The following is a 26,318-nucleotide window of genomic DNA, read 5'->3' on the forward strand; positions in this document are numbered from 1 at the left end:
TTATTTCATTTCCAAATTTTTCTTCTTTTGTTTAACTGGATTTTTTAAATCTTTTATAAACAATACAATATATACAATATATGGAGTAATGTTGTTGTGGTTTGGATTTCAACCATTCAAGGCCTAAGGGCCCAAGTAAATTATGTAAAAAATTAAATAATGATTCACTTTGGTGATCCTGTTTTGGGCTTCGATATTTGTAAAGGCACTGACAAACTGAATATGATTTAGGTATGGTGTCGAAGTGCTGAATCGATATAAAATACAAGAAGTCAAAATCTCATATTTGATTCTAGTCAGTATTATCAGACCCTTTTGATTTGACTATGACTTGTCATGTTAAAATATTACAAGCTACAGTATTGGCTATTAAAAGCTATTACAGTGTTTCAGTTATTGTGTTTTTATTTTGCATGATTAAATATTATGCTCTTTGCTGAAATGACTGATGGGACTTGTTTGTCTTTACTAGCTTTACAAGCATGTTGTCCAGATAGTTGAAAAGTTCATCAAGAAGGTATGTAATATTGATCAGTGTTCTGTCCATTAGATAAGTCACTTTATAATTCAGCCTGTAACTTGGCAGGAGAAATGAACTTTTTCTTTTTTCTTTTTAGTGCAAGCCAGAACTGAAGGTCCCTGGTTTGTACGTGGTTGATTCTATTGTTCGACAGTCACGGCATCAGTTTGGTGTTGATAAGGATGTATTTGGGCCCAGATTCTTGAAGAACTTCTCAGATACTTTTCAGAACCTGTTCCACTGCCCAGAGGATGACAAGGTGCTCTAAGTTTAAGCATCCAATATTATCCATGTAAGAATAATGATAAGAAATAACTAAAGACAGGCATTATTATTTTTCCTTAGAGCAAAATTATCCGAGTCCTGAATTTGTGGCAGAAGAATGGGGTGTTTGACATGGACGTCATTCAGCCACTTATGGATATGGCCAACGGATCTGTTGAACCTCCTCCTGCAGTTGAAGGTGAAGTCAGTGTAATTCTTCCAAAACAACACCCCACAGCAATACCCCAGGGTTAAGACATTAATCTCAAAATTCTTGTCTCTGAATAGTTCCTGTCAACCCCAAACCAGGGACACAGCTTCCTGTCACTAGTGCCTCAGATGTGCCTGCTGTGCCCCAGCTACCCACTCCTGATGCTTTGGCTGCTGTGGCGCAGCTGTTTCAATCCCCCCATGGTCAAGAGGTAAGCAGTAAATTGGTTTAAGTGCCCCAGGCAGTTTTGGGCCATAACAGGCTAGAATTGTTAAAATCCTAAATGAGTCCTTACTCTCCCTCCTGCAGCTGCAGAGGATGCTTCAGAGTTTCCAGCAGGCAGATAAAAGTGTGGCAGACATAGCTAACAACATGCCAACCCCACCTCAGATGCCTGTGGCCCAGCTCAACCCCTACAATGCACCGACGGAGAAGAGAACTTCTTTAGCTGAGGTGAAACCATGGCCTAAAGTCTCCAAATCATACCTGCGATGTTCATTTCTCATTCCTAATTTTGTGATATGTATTGGAATTCACAGAAACTCCTGGACCGATTTGACTATGATGATGAACCCGACGATATGATGGCTAAAGATGCCACTGCCCATTTACAGTGAGTTTCATATCATTTTTTTATATTTGTAGAAATGTGTTTCGCCTGGTTTAAATGAAGGTGCAGTGAAAAAAAATCGCAACTTAACTTTTCAGTTTACCAGAACATCCACATTAATTTGAGTAGAGTGTTTTGCTGTGAAATAAAACTTGTCTGTGTGAGGTCCTCTTTAGAAACTTGACTCATTCTGTTTTAAGTGATGTTGCAGTTAACCTTTTACAAGTCTAACAATCTTTGAAGCCTTTTGTAAGTGGTATTGAGTCTTTTTGGGCAAAGATTTTGACTCTTTATAGGATCGGCCGCAAAGGAAAACCTAGATATTATTTAGTTGTGCCATTTTGTCCTTGAAGGACATCCCAATGTCTCTGAATTTTTAACTTAAAAACTGACACTGGACTCCTAGTTAGTGGATAAATCTTAAGTAATCATGTCTGTGATTATCTGCATATAACATGTCAAAATGTTGTCTGTGCAAATATCATTGTGTTGAATAAGGTTATAATAATTTTGGATTTTTCATTAGTTTCTATTTGTATTTCTTTTTCACTTTCTGTGTTTGATATCAGCTTAGTTTTTATTAGTTTTGACTGCTAGTTTGTTAGTTTAGTTTTTATTTTGCAAAAATGCTTGTTTTCAGTTTAGTTTTTGTTAGTTTTAGTTTTACGAATAGATGTCGGGACTGAGCGAGCGTAATACATTTTAAAAATATATTCAAACAGGCTTCTCTTCACTTATCATTTTATTTACTTAATGATGATGTTTGAATACAGCTCCAGACATAAAACTACCACTGTCTGAAGTCTTAACCAATCAGATCAGGCAATTTTACACTCCACAGACTTGTGTGTAGGTGCCAGTCAGTGTGGTTGTGCCAAAGACTAAAACTAAGGATAATTTGTCTCTATTTCTATTTTATTTTAGTTAGTTTTGTAAACACACTATACAGTTTTAGTTAGTTTTAGTTTTTTTTTTTGGTCAAGCTTAGTTTTTAGTTAGTTTCAGTAAACTAAAATGATTTCAGAGTTTTAGTTTTAGTTATTTAGTTAGTTTTAGTTAACTATAGTAACCTAATAAATTTTTGTTATGTTACTATTTTACTGGATTGGGTTTATATGCTTGTAATACCAACAATCTACTTACTTTGTCATTACAGAGGCCATCCTGAAAATGTGACAAACCAGTTTCACGGTCAGATGCCCAATGCAGAGAATGTTAATCCACATATGATGGGTCAGACTGGTGGTGCAGAGGTATTTATTTGATTGTTTGCAGCATTAAACAAATTTGTTATCTTGTACTAAAAATGTAGAGTTTTTTTTCACACTTTGTGATTTCAAATGAAGTCCTAGTTGAAATATTGAGTGCTCCATGAATGCTTTGATGTATTGAGGATTTAAGAAATAAACTGTGTGTATCTTTAAGCTGTTGAAACTAAGGATGTTCCTAGGCATCTATTTCCCTACTCGCCTAAATGCCTAGAAAGCAGTCAAATCCACCACAGGGTCGTTGTGTCAGTGGGTACAATGTGAGCCTGATATATTGTGTAGAGCATAGCCAGCATTAGCAGTTAGCTCCGTCAGTCTTAAATCCTCTCGCAGATTAATGTTGTATGTTGATATGTGGGCTCTATTCACTTTGGTTGAGTATAGGTGAGTATAACCCTCAACAGCATACATTCCACTTTATGTCCTGTCAGAGTTTTGCGCTGTTCTCTTATTGGCAGAAGGACAAAGAGAGCATTAGTTTGGCTTAAAGGTCATTGACCCAAAGTTTATTAAGGATTACATATGAAGTTTACAAAATGTCACAAATATCACTCATCTGTGTGTCCCAGTGAGCTCTCAGAGCAGAGAGCTCCTGACCCTCGATAAGCGTGTCTTTTTATCTTCAGGGGAGGATCCTCCTCCACTTCCTGACAAGGAGGAGTCCTGTGAATTTCGTCACTTCCCAGTCCAGTGTGGTCTCCTCAGTGTGTAACAAAGAGTGGTCTCACTACGTTAACCTTAGCTGTCATCATTACTGTATACAAAAAGAGCCACTCACTTGTAACTCTGATCTTAGCAGAGAAAAATATTAACTATATCTAGAAGTACAATGTGTCATCTTGTAATATCTCACAGTCCATTTTCTAGTCAAAAAACTGTCTACCGCACTGTTCTTACTCCATGCTGACTGCCAAGCTTCTCATGTTTATGTCCAGTGAAGTGCTGGGGAAAGCGCTGACAGGCGAAGAGGCCACTAACTGAAGCTACAGCCCTTCTAGTGGTGGAAGGCTTCACTTTCATTTTTAAAAGATCATTTGACTAGGATTTTCGGCCCACGTTTATAGAAAAATGAAGGGGAATTAGTTAACCTGACTAGTAAATCTTGCGCCAGCTGTTATGATACATAATATTTAACCGTTTAGCTGGCTAGCCATGCGCATCCCTAATTGAAATCCTCAAGCTGTTGATGATTTGCTTTTTTGAATTTGTGTGATTTCTCTGTCATTCCTCAGCACATTGGAGGAGTAAGTCAAATCGAACGCCACAGGGTGCCAGATGGATACCCCTCCTCGAATGAGGTTTATTCACGATCACGGGTAAATCTACGTTTCTCTGCATTTGCAATATTTTGACGTTATCAGATTTAGAGAGTTCGGTCCCTGATTTCTCAAATTAAAATGTGGAATAAATCAAACTTCCCTGCAAACTGAGGTACCTATTTTGTGTGTCAAACAAGAATTGTTATGTTGAATTTTTATGTCATTGCTTTGTAGGAAAATTCAAGAGAGCGCTCGTCACTGAGGCGGGAGGGCAGACACAGAGGCCATGGCAGAAGATCAAGATCAAGATCTGGTTCCAGGTGAGCAGCTGTGATCATCAAACAAGGTACATGTTCATGTTCACTGGTGAAACCATGTTGAGCAGCTTCAATCTTTTGCTCTAGATCTCCAAGAAGAAGAAAATCAAGATCATCGTCCCGTTCAAGAAGGCCCAGGCATCGACGTTCTCGCTCTCGCTCTAGAGAACGGCGCTGGGGATCTCGCTCTGGTTCTCAAGACACAAATGACAGAGAGAAAGACAGAGAACGCAGACAGAAAGGCCTTCCCAGCATAAAGAGTCAGACACTCAGTGGTAAGTACTACAACAGAAACAATTATGTGAATGTTAGGAATGCACAGATACCGGTACAAGTATCAGGTCAAAGGGGTTTGACTTCCTGATGAAGGCTTGATGCTGAAACGCGTTGAAGTGTGTTTTTAAGGTCTACACATGACCATGCCATGAGAATAAAGGCATTTTAATGCTTAAAGAGAGTGCCTTGGAGTTTTCTTCCTGTTATCAACTCTATGAATCCCTTTTCCAAAGAGCCCCTCAAACAAACTTTTATTGAGTCCTAGAAGCACTCCTTCCCATGGTTTTTTGTTTTTAATGCTTATTTTGTTCTTCTGCCTCTGATAAGAATCAGCTCAAATATAAAGTCCATTTTATTGGGTGAATCGATGTCTGTCTGTGTCTCTGTTGGATAAGACAAGAACAATGTAACAATAGCACGGCAAAGACATACAGGCCCAGTCTCAATGTCCACACTCACTGACTTTGAGGTGCATTCCTGCTGAGTTGTGAGGGCTTAGGGCAGTCCCACTGTCCACCCGTAAAGTGCGTGAGGGGTCTTCCTTAGACTTTTTGAGCCCTTCATGCACGCTTTCCATGAGCGGGCATATCTGTAGACTTAGGCTGTGTCCAAAACCACACACTCATTCTCTACCTCCTATCCGCTATATAGTGAGTAGCATATAGTGGACTATATAGTTAACTCAACAGCAAAACACAAAAATGATTTCAGATACTACTCCGGCCATGGGCGATGATGTCATCGCCATCTCACAATTAAAACATTTAGCAGCAACGGCTGGTGAATTTCCTTGACAACGGCTGAGGATCGAAATTAATGGTAGAATTTCAATGAAAACTGATACAAATGTGATGTATTTTCATAAAAAAACATAAATGTACTAATAGATTAAAAAAAAAGTTGTCTCCATAGTGACAAAATAATATACGTTTTTTGTGTGTATTATCATTTATTTTTGCACAAAGATGATGGTCTCATGTCTTGTAATCATCATGGGGGAAAAAGTAACTCCGTTTTGAGTCCTTAATCCTTACAGATTTGGTAAAACCAACAAACAAAAAGGCATTTTAAAAAGTTTTTCTGTATGTTCCTGTGCTCCTCTCGTTCATCCGTCATGTTTGAGAGAAGCAAACACAATGCATTATGGTAAATATTGCTGGGCTAGTGACCGTTAAACTCTATAGAGGACTACATAATGCAAACCATGGCATCTGTAGACATGTCAGTACACGACTTTTGGAAAACAACTCAATGCTGTTCTTTGTTCTTCTTTAAATGAAGAAATTTTGTTAAGTTCTGATAAAACTTACGCTTTAGCAACATCCACGCTAATGTCTTTCGCCATATCTGCACCCGCCTCTTGTTACTTCTTGCTTACGTCACAACTCTGCTGCGGCCGATAGTACTGCCCCTCATTGCTGATTTGTCCTATTACTTTATAACTGGGCCCAAATGGTTCAGACGTGAATTTTGCAAGATGGATTTGCCAGTGAGAAACACAGAAACGGGCGTATCCATCTGCTTTGCAATGTTAATTTAAATGCAGTTCAGACATAAAACTTCAGTAGAAAACATTTACAAATTTCAGCCCATAAAACACACTTTAAAGTGTAAGGAATGATGATGAAGACTTTGGTTGACGTAGGTCTGTTGGTCCAGCCTAAAACTCCACTTGCTTATTTGATTGTACAGCCAATATTTTCAGTTGATATAGGCATGATTTTAAGGTCAAAATATTGGTTGTAAATATCAGCAGAAACTTCAATAACTGCCAGTATCAATAATTGGCTTTTTAGGCCAATTTCTGCCGATACCAGTACCACGTAGATAATATGGTGCTTCCTATTTCAGACTTGACAGAGATCTATAATGTTTACTAGAGATCCAGTGGACCATTGACATTGATATGTGATTATAAATCGAGTTTTCTAACATATGGACATGGTTTTAAGTACACACAACAGAGCACGAAGGCACACGTCAGCCTGGTCCATCAATGACGATGTGAAAGTGAATTAACTAAGGTTCTTTAAAACAAATTACCCCAGTTAAACCTTCATTTCATTTTGATGTGGCAAAACTCTCACAGTACAGCTCTCAACCTTCATATTATGTTTTATTTTTATTTGTTATTATTTATATATGTAGTATTATGTAAACTGTTATGGCATCGGGTATGTTTACTTAATGAAATGTTCCCAGCACTAACTTCAGCATTTAACCAAACAGGGTAGAAAATTACATTAATTTACAAAGATTTCTTTATTTAATCTCCAATAAATATTGATGGAATAATCAACTGAGGATCTGTACTGACCACGGTGAACATCATCAAGATGTAGTTTTTAAAAAGATGGCAATTTTCAGCCTAAATAGCACCGCTTACTCCCTATATTCCTGTCACCAGCTCCAGCTCCATCTTTCTGCCACTCAGTGGCTGTAGCAGCAGAGATTCATACTGCCTGTGGCGTCTCCTGCATACTCTCTATAGTACTGAGTGAAACACAATATTAATCATTGTTGTTTTTATTTAGTTTGCAGCACTACACTTTGGGTTGGGCAACTAGACAAAAAGACTCAGCAGTCTGATGTGATGTCCCTTTTGGAAGAGTTTGGCCAGATTGAGTCCATCAATGTAAGTTTAGACAATTGATATCAGAGATACCTGTAATACTCCATGATCTTAAAATAATGAGTGTTTAAACATCCTTTTGCTTTCCCTCTGTCCAGATGATTCCTCCGAGGGGTTGTGCTTATATCGTCATGGTTCACAGACAAGACGCCAATACAGCTTTAAACAAACTCAGAAGAGGGTCATACAAAGTCAATCAAAAACCCGTTAAGGTACAGAGGCATTTACACAAATTTGTAGTTTTGTATTATTTCTGTTTATCTTGTCTTGCTGTTAAGTGTTTGGTTTTCATGGCTATTACCTTTCCTTTCCAGATTGCTTGGGCTTTAAACAAAGGCATAAAATCAACTCACAAAAAGTTCTGGGATGTGGAGCGGGGAGTTACTTACATCCCCTGGAGCAAGGTCAAGGTGGACGAGTTGGAGAGCTATCAAGAAGGGGGCACACTGGATGCAGAGACACTGAATCCAGGTACACACTTATCCACTGACCTCAGATCTAATGACCAAAGAGTTACAGAAGGTTATAGAGACAGTTTCCCTTACTTTGGTATTATGTTTTCATTCTCTGCAGACTGGAATAATGCCAAGGACCTTGTGAAGCTGCCAGCTGTTAATGGAGCATTGGAAAGTGCACCAGCAGATGGGACCATAACAGCCAATATTCAGGTAATGATAATATGGTCCCTAAACACCTTCCTTTTCGTATTAAAAGTACTATTTTATTGTTTTAATTGCTTTGGTTTGGGGTACATACTTTTCAGTCTTTCTCTTGGAAAATGTAAGGAAAATAAATTCTTACAAATGAGTAATAGTGCCTATCTGAGAACCCACTAAGTTTTTTGAAAATCTAGTCAGACCAAGTAAATTTTTGCTGTTGAAACAAAGCAAAAGACCACATTTTCTACATAATACCATGAAACAACACAATTTTTGTATTTTATAATTAGATACTCTATTTAAAGACAATCTTACTCAGTAAAAATACTTAAAAAATAGATTGAGACAGCACTTTTCCACCTTTTTTATTATCTTGATTTATTGTGAAGATTTTTCAGAACTGGACTCTGATCAGACCATCACAGTTATACTTTCAATCATACATTTCAACCAAAATTAGTAGAGGCAAATATGAGGCAAAGTGTGGTCAAAGAACACATATCATCTTTACCTTAAACATCTGCATACACTCTTGGAGGATTAAATTTAGGCTTAAGCCATAGTTAAGTCAGCAATGCTGTACACTTTACATTGAGTGATGTGTGCTAAATAGGCTGTCATTTTCAGGCCAGCTGTATCAGCTGACCTGGTATCAAAATTTTCATTTTACCATTTAGTCTGGATAATATGTGAATAACTATGGACATTAGTTCAGAGTATTAATGATACACAGATGAAGTATAATTATGGACAGCTAATGCTTTAGATATATTTTAAACCCATACCAGTAGCAGCGCTAGTCATTCTTTTACAGAGCTGTATTGATTTTCAGAGAAAGCTGTGGTACACAGTAGGATGCACAGACTCAACTGGTTGGTTCTTAGTTCCTCACTTGTCTTGAGTTTAGCACCTCTCAGGTTTCTTCATGTAGACATGATTGGGGTGTGTACAAGGAATGGGTTATGACAGGGTCTTGTAGTTGTGCATTAAACTGTCATATTAAAAGAGAAATGTTTCAGTGTTGATTTAATTTTGGATTATTTATTATCCAAGAAGGGTTGTGAAGTGTTTCTCGTGTCTTTGCATCACAGTGGGTGTTTCAGAGTCATCAAATAAACAGATGGATCTAAATCAGTGATTTTTATCCACTTTTTCACAAGTCAGATGAGCTCGTCTGCTGAACAGGTTTAATTTGATAATACTTCTCCAACAGTTTCTCCTTTTTCATTACTTTCATTTAGATCTTGTTCTGTGCGAAATATCTTTCATAATAAAGTGAGGAAACAAAATGTAAATTATTACTGCATTTATAGGAGGGAGTATTTTTTTCTCTGTTTGGTTTTGAAAATAACTTCAGGAGTTCATTATAAATAATGTTTACATCACAAACTTCAAGATGGGTTAGTATATGAACTAGGATCTTAGTAAAAGAGTAACTAAACCCCAGAGCTTTAGCAGAGGCACATCTACCCTGGACTGTCAAAAAATGCTTTTAGAACATCATGGACAGGGCTGGGAGGGAGAAGGGATAAGGCATCTCCCCCTTTGCTACTGTCCCTAATCAGCCACACCATCATCCGTTCTATGCTGAAGATTTGAGTGTTAACCATAATGTCATAACCACTCAAGTAGACCCATCATGAGCTACCTCACAATCTCCAGCAGCAGCTCTGCAGTACCCACAGTCTTTGTCACAGCAAGGCCTCAGATTGGTTGATCCTGCCTTTACCCACAAAACTTTAAATTTGAAGTGTTTTTCAACAAAAGACAGGTTAAATGGGTAACTGATGGTTATTGTCATTAAGAACACAAAAGTTCATATTTTGCATTACCCACAATCCTAGAGTAACACTGTGATCCCTCTGGGTGGTGAGCCAGCTGTTGGTTGCTACTATTGAAGTTAAGTCACAGAAAACGTAAGCGGTAGCTGTTGAGCTCCGTGGTGAACAAAGTTGGCACCACATTCATGTTGTGCCACCAGATTAGCCAGTAGGGAAAAAAACTTTTTTTCCTTTCTGAAGAGGACAGTTTCTAAGCATATTTTTAACAAAAATGTAGACTTTAAATACTAAAATGTAAAGTTTTGGACCCTAACTGATCAATAGCACTACTAACCCCATATACTTGATCTGTAAAAAAGTGGTCTGAGGGTTTAGTTACTCTTCAAATATACATTGATAAATTAGCTGATAACCAGACTCTGCCAATTCGCAGCCTGCTTGGCTTTGCCCGATGACCAGCAGGTCATCTCCTATGAAACTGATCTTTGCCAGTCCCCAACACGCGCATGTGTGGCATTTCTTGCCGTGTGTACAGCAAACAAGCAGCTCTGGAGTTCGTGGCTCTGATGGAAGTCTGCGCAGAAGGACCATGTGCTTCAGCCACACACAAAAGCTAACATGTCAGCAGTGCAGAAAGGAGATGCCCCTCAGCAGAGGACAAAAAGCTTCAAAACATTTCAGGACAAGCATCTGCTGTTTCCCCACACTTTCTCATTTTGACTTGCAGCACCCCTCTGTTCATGGTGGATCCGCTGCCTCTGTGTTTGCAGTTCTACTGTCTCCCCGTTTCTCCTCGTCTCTCATGAGCAGGGGGAGTGTGGTATATGAATATCTTATGTAATTGATATTGTGGCAGATGTAGGTCTCTCCAAGAAGTGTTCAACTTTTCTTTTTCTGTGATTTGAGTAGAGAGTGTTAATAATGGATTCTTGAATATTTCTACAATGTGACCCCCGACATGGAAATTCAATTAATATATTCAAAATAGCTGAATTACATCAACTATCATGTGATGCTCCATTTTTGGTGGGGGATAAGTTTATAGAGCTAATTAAAATGAGAGATTTAACATGGTACCTAATTTTTAAGAAAAAAATCAGCGGATGTTTTGTTGCAACACCAAGACCTATTTAAAATTGAGTAATACATCCAAATAAATCACAATGGATGTGTTGATATCAAAGTATCAGAGGTAGCTATTTTAGGATAAAGGAGGATAAAAGTGAAAGAAGTTATCAACAAAATAGTTCTGCACGGATGTTTCAGCCTTAAATGACTACATGCCCAAAGTAAATGAGCACATGTCTTTAGTACAGATTCAAAAAAATGTCATTTAACAATTGTAATAGTTGTGACGGATAAAATGAGAAGGGTGATACAAAAATATCATTCCTACTAACCTTGAATCCAATCCCTTTTAAATTATTCTCTTTACAATCCAAATACTTTTTTTTAAACTTGGTTTCGTGCTATTCTAACTCCAAAACTCAGCTACGTGATAATTTATTTGATCATGACTTCACATTGAAAGATCATCTGATCTGCTTCAAATACAATTCAATAAGTGCTTTAAAAAATAAAACCTATACCACTTCAGGGTCCTATTTTGACTATGTGCCTAACAAATGGTAAACAAAGTAAGACTAATAAAGGATGATCCAGCTGGACTGTCAGCCTCTTACCATACTCAGCAGGTCTGCTAATCTTTGCACATCACTTTGAAGAACAGTTTCCCAAATATCTTGAGCTCCAGACAATTTGATGTTGGCTGTTGGTTGGACTCAGAGACTCTATTGGAGGAGGATTGTCCAAGTGGGAGACAAGGTAAGCCGACAACACCATTAGCAACTCTGCACTTGGCCGATGATTGCTTACAAAACTAGACAAGCCATTTTATTGTAAAATTTGTTCAAATATTGTTTTTTGCTTGAATGAGAGTCACCCACCAAAGTAAGGACTGGGTTATTTTTTTAGGGTTGAAAGGGAACTTTTAATCCAATAATATTAGACAATCCCAAGATTGTTTATGATAGAAGCAGATCAGAGTCTCTGGCTTTTTTTGTTATCGCTTGCTATTTCTTTCAACACTTGCCAATGCTTTGCATGCAGTGACCTAGAAGATGAAATTTAGATTCTTTTAAAATCCACTAGGTTTTAGAAATAACTTTTTGATGGACAATATAATTAATTAGCATATGTGCCAATCTGCTCAATCGTAGTACTACTTAAGTTTACGTTTAATATTTTGTGTCATTGTATTACCTATCTAAGCAAAAGCCCAGTAAACACTGTGGTGTCACACTTCATTCTCAGACTCTTTCACACCTTTCTCTTCAGTCAGAGGGACTTCAAAGTAACGTATAGAGTGGATGACTGTGGGTCTCCACACTTGTTGTGTACTCTGCTTTGAAATGAAAAGGGAGTTTAAAACTGTTCAAGTGTGTCAAACAAATGGTCATGTACACAACCACACTTTTAGACTTCACCTGTTGTTGCATTTTACTCATCCAGCCAGTAAAGGTCCCTTTATACAGTCGACATGAAGAGAAATGATTTATGTTGATGCACTTGATTGTTGCTTTTTTAAGATTGATTGAAATCATGCCTCGTCTACTGCATGTGCACCACTGAGCCATCACCACCTGGCCATTGCCATGTAGAAGGAAATATTCTCTAAATACCTTTATTGTATATCACCTCAGGATGACATGTTTCTCTCCTGATGTGTTTGTGTAGCTATTTTGATGTGGTCAGCTGGTAAGGAGCCGCTGGACACATGAAATAACTCCCAGAAAAGAATTCTTTTCCTGGCCTACCACCTTTTAAGCCTGTAAAGCCATCAATTAACTTGCCGTTTTATATAGAAAATATAGCACCCATGTGGGTCATGTTTCTGAGTTATGTGTTTTTGAGTTGCTCCATATGAACTGTTGTTCACCTGCCTCTGCATTTGGCATGTGTACAGCATAGATAAACTTGATCAAGGGGGAAGGTGGCAGTGATGCATTCTCAGCCAACATTGTAAAAATGTGCATGATAATATCCATAGTGTAGTTTTTACATATTTATTTAATCCCACATACTGCTGTGTTTTGAGACGGTGTTGATGTCCCGACACTGATGTTGTTTATTCCAATTTCAATGTGCGTCAACTCTCCAGAAAATCTGAGGTCTCATCAACATCTCATTTGCTTTCTGGATCAGCGTATCACAGTGTCTGTTTTTGATTTTCTCTTCCGTCTGTATCTCCAGTTTGGTTTGTGTTGAAAGTGTCAAATGACACATTAAGATTTACTGATTATGTTAGTGTGCGTAGCACAGAAAAGATTTGAGTTTCAACTCTGACCAACTGCCAGATCGGCAAGAGATAGGTGAAGGATTAAGAAAAGATGGCAAGTAAGCAGCGTATTTGCTAAGCAGTGCTAGTTAGAAGAAGTCATGCATCCTGGACATGTCCATGATCTTGAAAACTTAAACTGGTCAGACAAAGTGTTCTGTACGGCAGATGGGGCCTGTGGTATGTCTTGATTAACTCATGTTCAGATTTTTTAAAGGATATTTTCATCAGCCCATAATGTCCAGAATTGAGTAACATTTTTTTTTTATCCTTCATCATACGGCTGCAGAGTATCACTTAGTGTACTGGCTGTGGTGATGTTGGGTTTGGTGGCAAAAGCCCCTTCATGTGAGCTCAGTGTTTCAATTGAGGCTCAAATAATTCTCTTGCACCTTTTGAATATCCTGATCCAGGATGCACAGACAATGCCAAATTTCTCCAGTGCCTCTATTCTTTAATGCTTGTGCATGTCAGAAACGATGTTAACGTGTGGCATGATGGATGCCAAAGTGTGATGGAGACAAGAAACAGTGGCCGCTGTAACAGAGCAGAAAAGCTACAAAAAAAAAAGAAAGAAAATAGCCTATTTATATACTAGTATGCATTATTAGTGGCCTGAATAACTTTTTGAAAATCCGGCAACAGTCAGCATTAAGAAATTTATTTGAAGGAACTGTGTAATTGTTCAATTTATGTTGAACACAGTTTATAGGGTCATATATTTTACTGTACTGCTTTTCGTGATCCCATCAAAATCAACAAAAATCAAGTTGTTGTCAGCACTTATGATAGTTTGTTACCAATCCTGTTGCCTTCCTTAACCCTGAGAAAGTATAAGAAGACAACTTTTATGTTTTGACAGAAGGACTTCCAAACTAACAGCTTCAGTGATCTGCAAATATGAGTGAGAGAGAGCAGTAGAGCGAAAGAGGGATTCAGGATGTTATGGAGTTTTTGACCTTGAGCTGCACTCCATTTTTATTTTAAAAAGATGTTTATTCATACAACTCCATCTTAAGAATAACAATTTCATGGAAAAGTTTATTTTTCCTTTTTTTCAATAAGTAAAACTTCCATATAGTCGCAATTCATTGTGCAGAAAATGAAAAATTACAAAGCTTTTTGTTGTTTTGTTTAAATCTTAACGATAATGACTCTTTGTTCATGAAAATCCAAAAAATTAAGATGAAATAGTAAAACAATACAAAAAGGCAGTGTAAACCTGATACACAATACAGAGGTATCGGCCCTCTGGACAGTTATGTTCATTTATGCACTCAGTACTTGGTCTGGACTCTGTATGCATGAATTACTGAGCATGGAGGCAATCAGTCTGTGGCACTGCTGAGATATGGAAGACCATGTTGTGCCCTTCAGCTTGTCTTTATTGTTGCTCTGCTGTCATCTTCCTCTTGATAATACCCTACAGATTCTGTATGGGGCTGGCCAGTACAGCACATTAACACTGACCTGTTACCAGTTTTTGCTCTCTGAGCACAAGTCCTGCTCGGAAATCAAATCTACATCTCCATGAAGCTCGGTCAGCAGCTGGTATCTGCTGGTAGACTGCTGTGTTGACCATGGACTTGATGAAACGCGGTGGACTAACACCAAATGCATTTATTTTGAAATCGGGGTCTCAGAGTCTAAAGGAAGAGTGGAGAGGCTTAAAATCAAAAGTTGCTTTAAGTGTTGTATTTTCAGTTTCCACACAGTTTGAATTAAATTACAAAAATGACTTTTCCGTGATAATCAGATTTTGAAGACGTATCTGTATATCACCCTTTCTAACAATTCCCCTTTAAACTCAAGTCAGTACAGCATTGGTCTAGATTTACATGTGGAATAATTATGACTCACACAAGCCTGGCCAAGGTGAGTGTTATAAACTTAATTTTTTTGATTCGCTCTTTTTCATGATGTGAAATAGTTGGAAGGTAAAGAAATTGCCCAGTAATGAAAGAAGAACTTCAATTTTCCGTGACTCTTTTAAATAATCTCAGTATATGAAGGCCAGTGTTTTGTAGGGCTGCCTCATTACTGTTTTTCCACGTGTCTTGTAAGTAGCAGGTTAAACCAAAGAACAAAGGAATTATATTGACAAGAGGGAAAGAACTGAGATGATGCCCGTCCGGGATATGAATCTCGATGAAAGATGCGTTGCCCAGCTGCCTGGCTGAATGTAACCTGCAGGAGAGCGGAGCAGCACATATCCTGTATTTTCTGCTGATGGAGCGAACACCAGGGTAAGAACAGACCCCTCGGTTGCTAACACGGCTAAGGCCTGTGCCGTGGCAGTTTGACTTTACTGCATTCCCCTTTTTGTCATTGTATGTAGAGGATGTGTGATTGCATGAAAGAGGACATCCATATAAGGAAGGTTTGCTAAAACCTCACCCTTAACTCTACCCCCATTTTACCACTTAACTGCTGAATTCAGTCAAGAACATCAATTAAAGTTAATGATTTTGTCCAAAGGCATTGTTTTATCACTAGTTAGCCTAATTTACACCCATTATGTCTAACATGCTAAGGGAGTTTTTAACTGGTCATGAAGAGTTTTTCTCTCATTCTGAAGGACCTTGGATCACCATTCAGAAAAAAAATCAGTCAAAAGACTTTCTATTTCCACAGTCATTTTAATTCCTGACAACTTGATGGAGGCCTGTAGACCTGAAGAGCTTTGTTTCTTTTGACGATGTCAGAAATTCACTTTTAATCATATGTTTTGACTTATAGAAAGACTGGATGTAATTTTTCCTAAGACAACATACCCATACAAGGGACAGGAATAGAGCAGCTGTAAAAACAAACAAAAAAAAAAGTTGGGTAACACTTCTTTTGAAGGGGTATGCTTAAGACATGACACCTGTCATTAACATGAAGGAGGTGTTCTGAACGTTTATGAATGTTATCATTAGGTGTCAATTGTCACCTTTAATGCAAATTTGACATTGTCTAATCCCTTTTTGCTTTTTTGTACAGTAAGCTAAGGCTGTATCCAGCTGACCTAGCCTAGCATAAAGACTAAACACAGTAGAGGAGAGTGGGGTAAGGTCCAATTATTACTTAAATGGCTCTCCAGGAAAGGAATAAGAGCTGCAGGACAACAAGACAGAGAACAAGGTAGACTGAGAACTTCCTCTTCTGATTTGGGATGTCCAGTGGTATAGAGTTATTTGTAGAGGTGGGTGTGCCTTATTTTTTTTGAATGAAAAGTTAGTTGATAGAATGAATGACACTTAATGACAACATTCATAAAGCCCCATTCATGTCAATGGCATGTCATACATGACAGTGTCATCTCAATCTTATGCAAACCCTTACAAATAAAATGTTACCAAATGTCACTATTTGTAATCCTATGTATTAAGTAGAAGAAGCACATCATTAAAGTCCTTTTTAAGTGCTTTGAGGTCATTGCAGAAGACCTCTAGACAATGGAAGTAGAACAGGAGGTGAAAAATTCCCCAAATACTTGCAACCTTACCCGAGCATGCTTCTTTGAAATGCCTTTTAGGCAGGTGCAAAAGAACAATTTAAAGCTACAGTTTAAGAGCGGCAAAATTTGAATTTTAGAGCCCCCTTGTGGCGGTATAAAAACTTACATTGTGGCTTACAGAAACGCAAACAGCTATGCAGTTGCCTGTGGGCATTTCTTTGGACAGACTAAAAATGAAAGCCAGGTCTTTGAGCATCACCAGATACTGGACTAAGGTAGGTTAACAGGCGATTGTTGACAATAATTGGTGTCAAACAATAGGATGTCTTCAAGCTGTTTTTTCACTAAATATACAAAAGAAAAATCCTTCCTGCATTTCACCTGTTTGATTGGCAGAGTTTTTGCCATCAGAGAGAGCTGGGTGACTTTGGCTCCTTTAGGATCAGGTAATAACCTAGACCAAATCTTGAACCCAGGGTGTAAGCCTTTACCTTCAGTTCTTCTTATGAACACTAGGGGCTGTGTCCATGAAATAGACTGTGGGTGTCCAACCTATGACTCAGGGGCAAAATGTGACCTCTGGTCCATTTTTGATCATCCTGCAGCAAATAATAAATCAAAATCAAAAAGATTTTTTTTTTTTCTTGTCAGTCATTAATTGTTCATTTAAGCACACACGGTCACTTAGCATATCCCACATTAGCTTTGTTTTTACTAACTTTAATTTCCTCAAGGTGAGGTTTATGAAAGTGGTCCCATCCTTACATATTTCTTTACATGGCCCTCAGTGGATAAAAGTTTGGACACCCCTGAAGTAGATAATCAAAAAAGGCTTATTGTGGAGATAATGGTAATAGACTTTGTTTGTTCATACATTTTTTAAATGTGGGAAAATGAGGACCAACATAAAGACATTGTTTGTTTGCGCCTCTTTAGAATTAGCATTCCTCCTTCCTGAATGGCCATGCATTTTAGGTGATTAAGAAATTGGGGCATCTACGTAAGGTTGTTTGGCACTTTCGTTGAGTTGCTGTCCAATTTTTTTAAGTGGAGAATGGCAAATTTTGGAAGTTTCTTAAGGTAAAAATGTTGTTTAAACTTTTCCAGTACTAGATTAGGTTTTTACTTTAATATGTGAAGTATACAAAAGCTATTTAAACTCTACTAGGAGGACTATTATTGCCACTCAACAGTGCGGACAAATGGGCAGCCAAAAAAACAAAAACAGGACTGCACTGGAAAATCTATATCAAACAATATAACGGAAAGTTCGATACATAAGTTTGTGGAGGTGTGTATGTGAAAGGATGGAGACTCCTTGCAAAAGACAGTTGGTCATAAGATTTATTTATTTATTTTATTTATTTATGATAAAAAAGTCAAACCTCTCTGAAGCTATTGTTTTGGAGTCTGCTCAGCACCAAGACAAATCAAAGTCAAGTACAAAACCCAGGGGGATCAATCTGGAGCATCTGGTAGGCTTTGACTTCTAATTTGATGAAATTGGTTACTTTTTGATTTAGAGTTATCAATAATTCAAGGGAGGAAAATCTGGTTGGGAAAATGAATGGTTTAGAGTCTTAGGTTGAATGTTTGACAATTTTTGAGATGAGGTTCCTGAACTTTTTAAACCAAAGCCCCCAAAATAAAGTGACAGAGAGTGGGGACCTATACATGTACAGACTGAAGCACTGAGTGGACACTAAATGTCAGAATCCACATATGATGTCTTTATATGTCACATTATTTCTGCCATTTGCCTACCTAAATTTAAAGTTTTACACATTACTTTAATTTTAGAATCAATCAATATCACCTAGATACTATAATTTTATCTTAAAATGATCTTGTCTATGTTTAATATTTATGGATAAAGTATACCATTCAATATCATTTTAAAAATGCCTATGTCTTGGAAAGCATCTCACAAGCCCTCCTTCTGTGTCCCACAACCCCCCAGGGGTCCTGAACCACCACCACTGATAAAAGCAGTAGGCTGTTTAAAAAAATAGATTAAATTAAATTAACACATCAACTGTTTTGAATAAATTATAAAATGTTATGTGTCTCTAATTACATCTCTTGTTAAACTTATTATATGGCAGTGTATTAATGGCTTAACATGAAGAGGTTCTTATTCTACTAATTGATTTAATGTTTTATAAATTAAAACTATGTAAAATTTGTGAATTTGATACGATATCAAAGGTCTCATGTTTGTATGTAAAGTAAACATTGTTTATAAAATGACTTTACTGGTGCTAGTCATGATGATCTTAAAAGTAAATCAGTGATACAGTGCCTCCCTTGTGTTTTACTGCCACCGTGCCATAGCTTCAATGGTTCTCTGTACCAGGCCACAGTAACACCAACATTCAGAAGTGATGATCTATTAGTATTTTCACATTTTAGACCAATTTCATAATGACCTTGTTTTTCACAATACTTCATACAATAATAATACAATAGTTAAAAAACTTACTCCGTATCCTTCTATGGCTCCAATTGGTTGATGAAATAGTTACAGCTGAAGAAAATCAGGAATTTACAACTGAGTTTTTATTGACTTATTATTAGCTAAACTACAGGCTGCCTGGTGTTAAGCCTAATGAGTTCAGAAGTTCTCTGCTTAGCAGGAAACTATGATGTTTGGACCGAAGCTTAATCATGGTACAGTAACATACAGGACGTTATTCACAGCCTAGCTCTGTACCAGGTTCCTTGTAAATATTTCTGATTTGCCTTTTATATCAAAAAAAGCCTTTTTAAATTTCATACGCTGATGATACTAAGATTTTTTTAATCACAGATATGGATATACACCAGTTAATTACTTGCATAAACAGCGTTTCAGAAATGACTAACTTCTGCTTCATATTCAATAATTATATCTTAAAGTCAAAAGTGGCACCTTAATGATCTTCAAACCTAAAGTTAAATCTCTTTCATTTAAAATCCAGCACATTGTCTCAGCTAATAATGTACTTGAACATGCTTCGTATTTGGAGTTCTTAAGTATTATGATCAATGATAAGCTCAATTGCAAAAGGCACACATCATACATGTCCATTAAAGTTGCAGAAATAATGGGATTTTATGACATGTAGGACATATCCTGTCAAGAACAAAGCTTCTGCATCTGTGTTACAGTATAATCAATCATTTAATATCTTATTGTAATACAGTAAAGGCTATCAGGTATAACACCTATCTCCATTCCATCTTTTAATTACAAAATTAATCCTCATTTACTCCAGTGAATCCCCTTGTTGCTCAGTTACTCAAAGCCTGCAATAATTGAGCATATTTCATATTATTACACTGCAAATGGGCACTGTTGTTTTTCGGTTGCTTTATCATTTCTAGGTCTTAGCTCCACTGTTGTCGCACAAGATCTAATGATCTTCTACATAGTCAATCCTACAGAACCAAGCTCAGACCGTTCTCTATGAGAGACATGGCCCAGTCATGTGGAACAGATTTTCTGCCTCACTCTGCAGTCACTCTGGTATTTTGGCTTTAGAAAGAGATAATAAATAAAGGTTCTTAATAGTATAGAGTATTCATTGCATGCAGTATGAAATATATATAAATAATTGACTATAAATTGTCTTACCTCCCTGCTTTTAGACTTTATATGAATGTGTGAATTTTGTTTGTATTTTGAGGCAGGACTTCTCAGATGTTTTGATACCAATGTTAGGTGGAATTCTTTTATAAGCCCTTGGGGGTTTCTTTTGTCCTACTTGTGCATTTTGATGCACATCTTCCTCATTTAAGCTAATAATAAGTTATGAGGAGTGTCAGATTTAACATGCTCTGTTGGGATGCCAGGAACAAAATAGCAGCAGTACTTCGTGCTGTATTTATACTTTATCAAGGCCACCCATGATGGGGGAATAGGGAGGAGGGGTTTATGGGGCCTAGCCACATGGGGGCCCATACAGGTCAGCAAAAACAATCGTAAAGTTAAGCTGTAATAACTATGTTTTACCATTTCAGTCATATTTGCAGCCTAAATCCTCACATTTTTTAATCAGTTTAACTAAATAGACATTTTATTGTTGCTTCAGTAAAATGCAGCCAATTTGAAGATGGAAACCCTTTAATTAAAATGATATGAGCTGTCTTTAAGTGTTAAAAATGTTGGAGGCAGAGTTGAACCAATTGGTTTGTAATGTCAGGCTTTAAAGCCATGCCACAGCCTGCAGAAAAGGAGACAAAACTGAGGCAACTTTCAAGGTGAACTTCTGAAAAAAAAACAGTAACTTCTTAAGGTACATATCAGCACTGAAGGGGGAAATGTTAGCCAGGATGCTAGCAACAACTCTGCTGATACGACACTCATGATTTGATATGAATGATTTGCATGTGGGGAGGGCTGTTGAGGGGCTGAGCCATTGCTGTGGTCAGGCCTGTACTTTTTTATTAGTTGAATGCAAGCATTGGTGGACAGAGTAAAAAGTATTTCACCCCTAGGAAATAAAAATACTTTAATTTAAAAGTAAAACTTCTGGCCTTTAAATCTACTCAGAAAAAAAAGAAACATTCATTCAAAGTTGACAACATACTGAGTATTGAGCAGTTTCTTTTGAAAGAAAACTAAAATCTGTTCTCCAAACATAAAATCAGAGTATGTATCTCCAGCCAGGCTATTTTAATTTAAAGGTTCATCTTTATAATAAAGTGCAATGCAATAGAAATGGTTACTTTCAACCCCTCTATGCTAAAAAGGATTTTAAACCTGCACACCTTTAATAATTAAAAACAGTTTAAATTAAAAGAAAACATTCACACTCAAAAGTAACAATAATGCTTTTTTAATGCGCAGTGTTAAGTTTTATACTGCAGCTAAATTTTATCAATGTCAATCATCCCACAATAAAAGCCCTTTAGTTCCAGCTTTTGTTTTGTCCTTTGTCAGTGACTCAGGAGGAGGAGGTAAAACATAAACTTTTTTCTCTCAAATTCAGAGGGTGTGGTGAGGCAGTCTCTTTTGTAAATTGTTTGCATAAACCTTGGTCTTTCTTTTCCTCTCAGAGCACATGAACTCTGCACCCTCTCATGCAATTTAACACTAATGACCCTCCTGTGTTTCCACCTTTGTGTACTTTGACCTTAAAGTAAAGCCACTGTATTGACTCTGACCTGCAGAACAACTCTGTCAAACCCTAAGGAATGGTCTTTCTGGGTAGTTAAGGTAAATACAGGGCTTGTTCAGCATTGGTAGGGTGTGTCCTTACTGTCCTGTTATAATCAGGCCCTGCTGTAACTCACATACTGCCATAAACACTCACTGTTCACATTGTATGGCTGTACTTACTCTTTATAGGGCAGGCATTCAAACACTTTGAAATTCAACATTTAATCTCTAGAATATGATTGGTGGACATCCTAAGGCCTTTTTTTTACTCTTGTCACTTGTATATGTTTTTGTTGTTGTTGTTGTTGTTGTTTTTGTTGTTGTTGTTGTTATGGTGAAAATCAAGGTAAACAAAGTGAGCATGTATGGTTCCTTGCCTGTTTATGGTAAAATAAATAAATAAAAAAGTGTATGCGTATTAAAATGTAAATGTAGAAACAGATGCATAGAAAGTCACATGAGTATCTACTTATATGTATACAAAACATTTATTTAAAGACAAAATATTTATTTTATACACAATCATCTCTGAGGTACTTTATGAGGAATGGGCATGTTGCTTCTCCATAAAACTAGGGGCATAGGGCATGGAACAAGGAGAGCCATCTGAAATGGCTTCAGAGACTCAGGGACATCAAAGTTGGTGAGGTTTCCTTAAGACTGTGACCTCTTTGGGAGGCAAGACATGACTGGCTTCAGAACACTGTGTAGGTAATAGTGGTACAACAAGTTTTATCTTAGAATTCCTACAGGACACCTAAAAAATACAATTATTTAAATAATTAGTGAATTTTATCATAGTAAAACTGACTAAAATCCCATGTATTTCACCATTATGCCATTCATCCCTCCTCATAGTTCATCAGAATACCCCAAAAATCACAAATATCAAATGAATTTTAGCAGAAATAAGGCTCACAGTGAAAATAAAAACATATAAAACCCACAAGTATAATAAAACTGTTACAAGGTTATAAAAACACAACTATTTATATCTTGAAAATTTCTATAAATTAGTCAAATTTGCCACTGGATCATTCTTTAATATTTATAAACTTGTTGCAACATCTAACTAAACTATAGGGTACTATTATTCTATGTTTTAAGAGTAGTTTTTCAAGAAACTACCCTTAGCATCGCTTGCTAGAAAAAAAAACAACCCTACGGCTTATCATGGACAACATTTTATGCCCCTAAATGGATGTATTATCAAATATGAAGCCTCCATTTTTCATGCTAAAATTTCAGTATTTGCTAGAAATCCTATGCAAACAAAACCTATCTTGATGTTTAGTGCTACAGTTCACTGTTATAATGTGTGAGTTTCATCAACTTATCATGGTAAGTTATGACATAAGGGGCTCTGATGTGGGACCAAAAGAGATGTAAAACTGCATTACACAAGTTCTGGAGGAAACAGGAAGTTTGAGATGCTCTGGGCCACTGCTGATTGGTCAGATGTTGTCATGTCACTTTCTATGACACAGACTGTTCTCCAGAGAGTGTTACAGAGAGTTGGGGGGAGGCCCTGATCAAAGGAACCTTATATTGTTCTTTGACAGAGTATATACTGTATAAAGAACATTGTGTTGTTAGGCTTTGACGTGTCAAATTAAAGCACTTTCAATTTGAACTGAAACTAAAGTCTGTTTTTCCCTAGTGGTGATACTCTTTGTCTTACACTTGTTAGACAAAAACAAGGGTTTTTTTCTGGTAGTTTGTGTGTATGTATATGTTTATTTAATAAAAGGTTATTTTAACCCTGGCGATGAGAGTTCACATTATACTGTTGATAGTGTACGGAGGGGGTAAGTACAAAACCTGAAACTTTTATTACTTTTTTTCCCGGCAGTTCTTATTGCAAATAGACTTGCATTTGGTTCATTGTCAGGGTTTTTAAGACACTTACATGATACAGAATTGTTTTACATGGCTGTCCTTAACAACTTCAATATCTATCATTTGATTTGGGCTGAGCAATAACTCATGGACAGTATAGAGCTTCTTATGAGTGGGTGACATGCTTAATGTAGTTTGCAAACTATCTAAGGTGTGCCTCAAGGTTCAGTCTTACGACCTATTCATTCTCTATTTATATTAATAGATTTTGAGTTTAGAAACTCTAATAGGTTTTGCTGATTAAACAGCTGTCATTCAATGAACACATTGCCAATTTGGTCATAAAACTTGGGGTGAAACAAGGTTTCTATTATAGGAAGAATTCCTGCCCCCTCCTCAGAGCTCGGAAATGTTTTATTTCAGCAACCTTTCAACCTTTGCTTCATTAAGGTGATGTACTGAATATGAGTGTTTCAGCCAATTGAATAGTGTGTCTCTGTGCTCTGAGGTTTGTCACTAGTTGTAGTTGTCTCACCCATCACTGTGAACTCTGTGACAAATCTGACTGGCCTTCTTTGAGTGATATACTTATTGGCTAACTGACTGACAAGGCTCTTTTCTTTTATTTATGTACTCTTCTGCAAATACTTAAAACATAAGTGTGTTGTGTTCTGGTGACATTTTACATCTGTGTGTTCCTCATGTCAGGACTGAAAGTGTTCAGTTTTGCTGCCTCTAGTTCATGCAATAGTCTCAAGTGATTTAAATTGTCAGAACTCATTCTGTTGTGTCTTCATTTTCGAGCACTTTAATTGCAAATATTGTGCATTTTATATATTATTGTTAGTTTTTAACTTGGTGTGATCTCTCTCATGAACATGCTTTATATATTGTGACCTCTTGGCCAGATCACCCCAGTAAAAGGTCCTTCCCCTGATTAAATTATGGTTTAAATAAAATGCATTTTAGGTATGATGATTTAAGTACTATCCATCTAGATATTGTTTAATCTGTCAAAGAAATGTGTGAAAGTGTTCATCCAGCCTCTGAGTCATGTCTCATTCTATCATAGTGGTTCATTTGAACCTGGTAAACTTCTTCACGTCATGGTATTTTGAGTCAGAGGTTGTGTTTTTACATTGATCACATAGATTATCAGAAGAAGTTTTAGATGCCTTTTCAGTAGCTGTTTATTGAAGTTATAATTGTGTTGCCTCTTCTCATGATCTGTGGACTTCCTCAGACACTCATTGGGGAAACCTCTGTTAAAAATGATGTATGCCCTTTCTTCTTTTTCTGTATTTCGACTTCTCTAACTCTGGAGTATGATATTGTATGATTAAAATGTCTTCTGAGGTTCCCAGTGAAAGAACGTCACTAAAAAAACCTTCAAGAGCTTCAGATGAATTCATGTGGGATGAAATCAATCAGCAGCTCCCTGCCGTGGGATCAGAAGGCGTTAAAGTTCTTTTCTGTGTTTCCAGCTTCAAGCAGACTTCCTTGTTCATCTCACTTTGATCTAAATAAAGATATCTGTGTCTTTCAGGTGCCACCAGTTGAGCAGACAGACTCGATCAGAAGTCCACCAGCTTTTTCTTCCCCCATCATGCTGTCCCCCACAGCCATGCCTCCAGGTGGAGCGCCTTTCATCCCTCCAGAGTTTGACCCTGCAAAGTTGGCATCAAGTAAGACACTTATGTCCAAGAAAAAACTGGATATGTAGACGGCAAATGCAGTGAAGTCTAGTTGATTAAAAGTAGCTCCTCTTGTAACTCAAAGAGAACAGCTGAAATGTTGAAAGTTGCCACTGCTCTAAGCGCTTAAAACTTTACTCTTGTGAGATTCTTTCCTGCCGTGATAATTGACTTTCAACTGTGAATCAATAAGCCCTTATCTTATCCTCTTTTTGCAGCCGGAAGTGTAAAACCTCCAGAGAAGTCGATACATGATCCTGAGGCAGAAAAAGTCACTCCCTCAGATGCCAGCACTGAACACCAGCTGGGATCTCCAGCAGCACCAGTAATGAACCTATCCAGCCCAGGTGTCATGCCTGGCCCTATGCCTGGTCCCATGCCAGGCCCCATGCCAGGTCCCAGACCAGGTATGCCCCCTCTGCATGGCATGCCAAATCCTCATGTACCTCCTTTCCTCCCTCCTCCAAACATGCCACACATGCCCCATCCAGGGATGCCTGGAGGACCCATGTTTCCACCAGACAGGTTCAGAATGCCCATGCCTTTTCCTCCTCGTGGACCTCCTTTCCATCGACCTCCCCCTATGGGACCAGGAGGCATGGATGTCAGAGAAGGGGGACATTTCCAAAATGGGAGGCCAGGATTTGGTGGCCCCCCTTTCCCTAGAGGGAGATGGTAGAGGACCTGAAGGGAGAGGAAACTGAACTGCTGTTGTAAATAAATACCAGAACATCTGGTTCAGTGAGGACTGATGAGAACGTGTGATGAGACTTTTTCTTACACCACAAGAACATTTTCTTAGGTTTAAATAAACAATGAAACAAGACAAGATGTTGTGAATGTTGTCTGTGCTTCTTCAAGTTCAACAGGCTGTGAATATTGTTCATGCTTTAAGCTGTTAACTATCTTTTTGTATATTTGAAGTCATGTAGTTCATTCTGAAGTCTGTAATCTTTGTAGTTGCAGGTAAAAACACAGACAAAGTCTGTATTTTTGACTTATGCTCTCAGCAGAGTTTTTATTCTTTGAATATAACTGTAAAATCTATGATTCATGCCTTTTGGGT

The 26,318-nt window shown here is 37.5% G+C and overlaps 1 protein-coding gene across 1 annotated transcript in view; it reads left to right on the top strand.

Annotated features, from left to right (window-relative positions):
• Positions 1-26,083, top strand: part of LOC121526706 (SR-related and CTD-associated factor 4-like) — a 29,015-nt gene extending 2,932 nt beyond the window's left edge. Inside the window, exons 3-18 of the mRNA XM_041813402.1 lie at positions 473-517; positions 618-779; positions 866-983; positions 1,073-1,206; positions 1,305-1,448; positions 1,535-1,608; positions 2,762-2,858; positions 4,106-4,189; positions 4,367-4,452; positions 4,537-4,724; positions 7,260-7,360; positions 7,456-7,569; positions 7,672-7,828; positions 7,931-8,025; positions 25,105-25,243; positions 25,471-26,083. Of these exons, the coding sequence (XP_041669336.1) occupies positions 473-517; positions 618-779; positions 866-983; positions 1,073-1,206; positions 1,305-1,448; positions 1,535-1,608; positions 2,762-2,858; positions 4,106-4,189; positions 4,367-4,452; positions 4,537-4,724; positions 7,260-7,360; positions 7,456-7,569; positions 7,672-7,828; positions 7,931-8,025; positions 25,105-25,243; positions 25,471-25,931 (2,199 nt within the window). The 3' untranslated portion in view covers positions 25,932-26,083. The remainder of the gene's footprint in view (positions 1-472; positions 518-617; positions 780-865; positions 984-1,072; positions 1,207-1,304; positions 1,449-1,534; positions 1,609-2,761; positions 2,859-4,105; positions 4,190-4,366; positions 4,453-4,536; positions 4,725-7,259; positions 7,361-7,455; positions 7,570-7,671; positions 7,829-7,930; positions 8,026-25,104; positions 25,244-25,470) is intronic.
• Positions 26,084-26,318: the final 235 nt, after the last annotated feature.

The sequence above is a fragment of the Cheilinus undulatus genome, linkage group 2, assembly GCF_018320785.1.
Source record: "Cheilinus undulatus linkage group 2, ASM1832078v1, whole genome shotgun sequence".
In the NCBI taxonomy this organism is placed as follows: domain Eukaryota; kingdom Metazoa; phylum Chordata; class Actinopteri; order Labriformes; family Labridae; genus Cheilinus; species Cheilinus undulatus.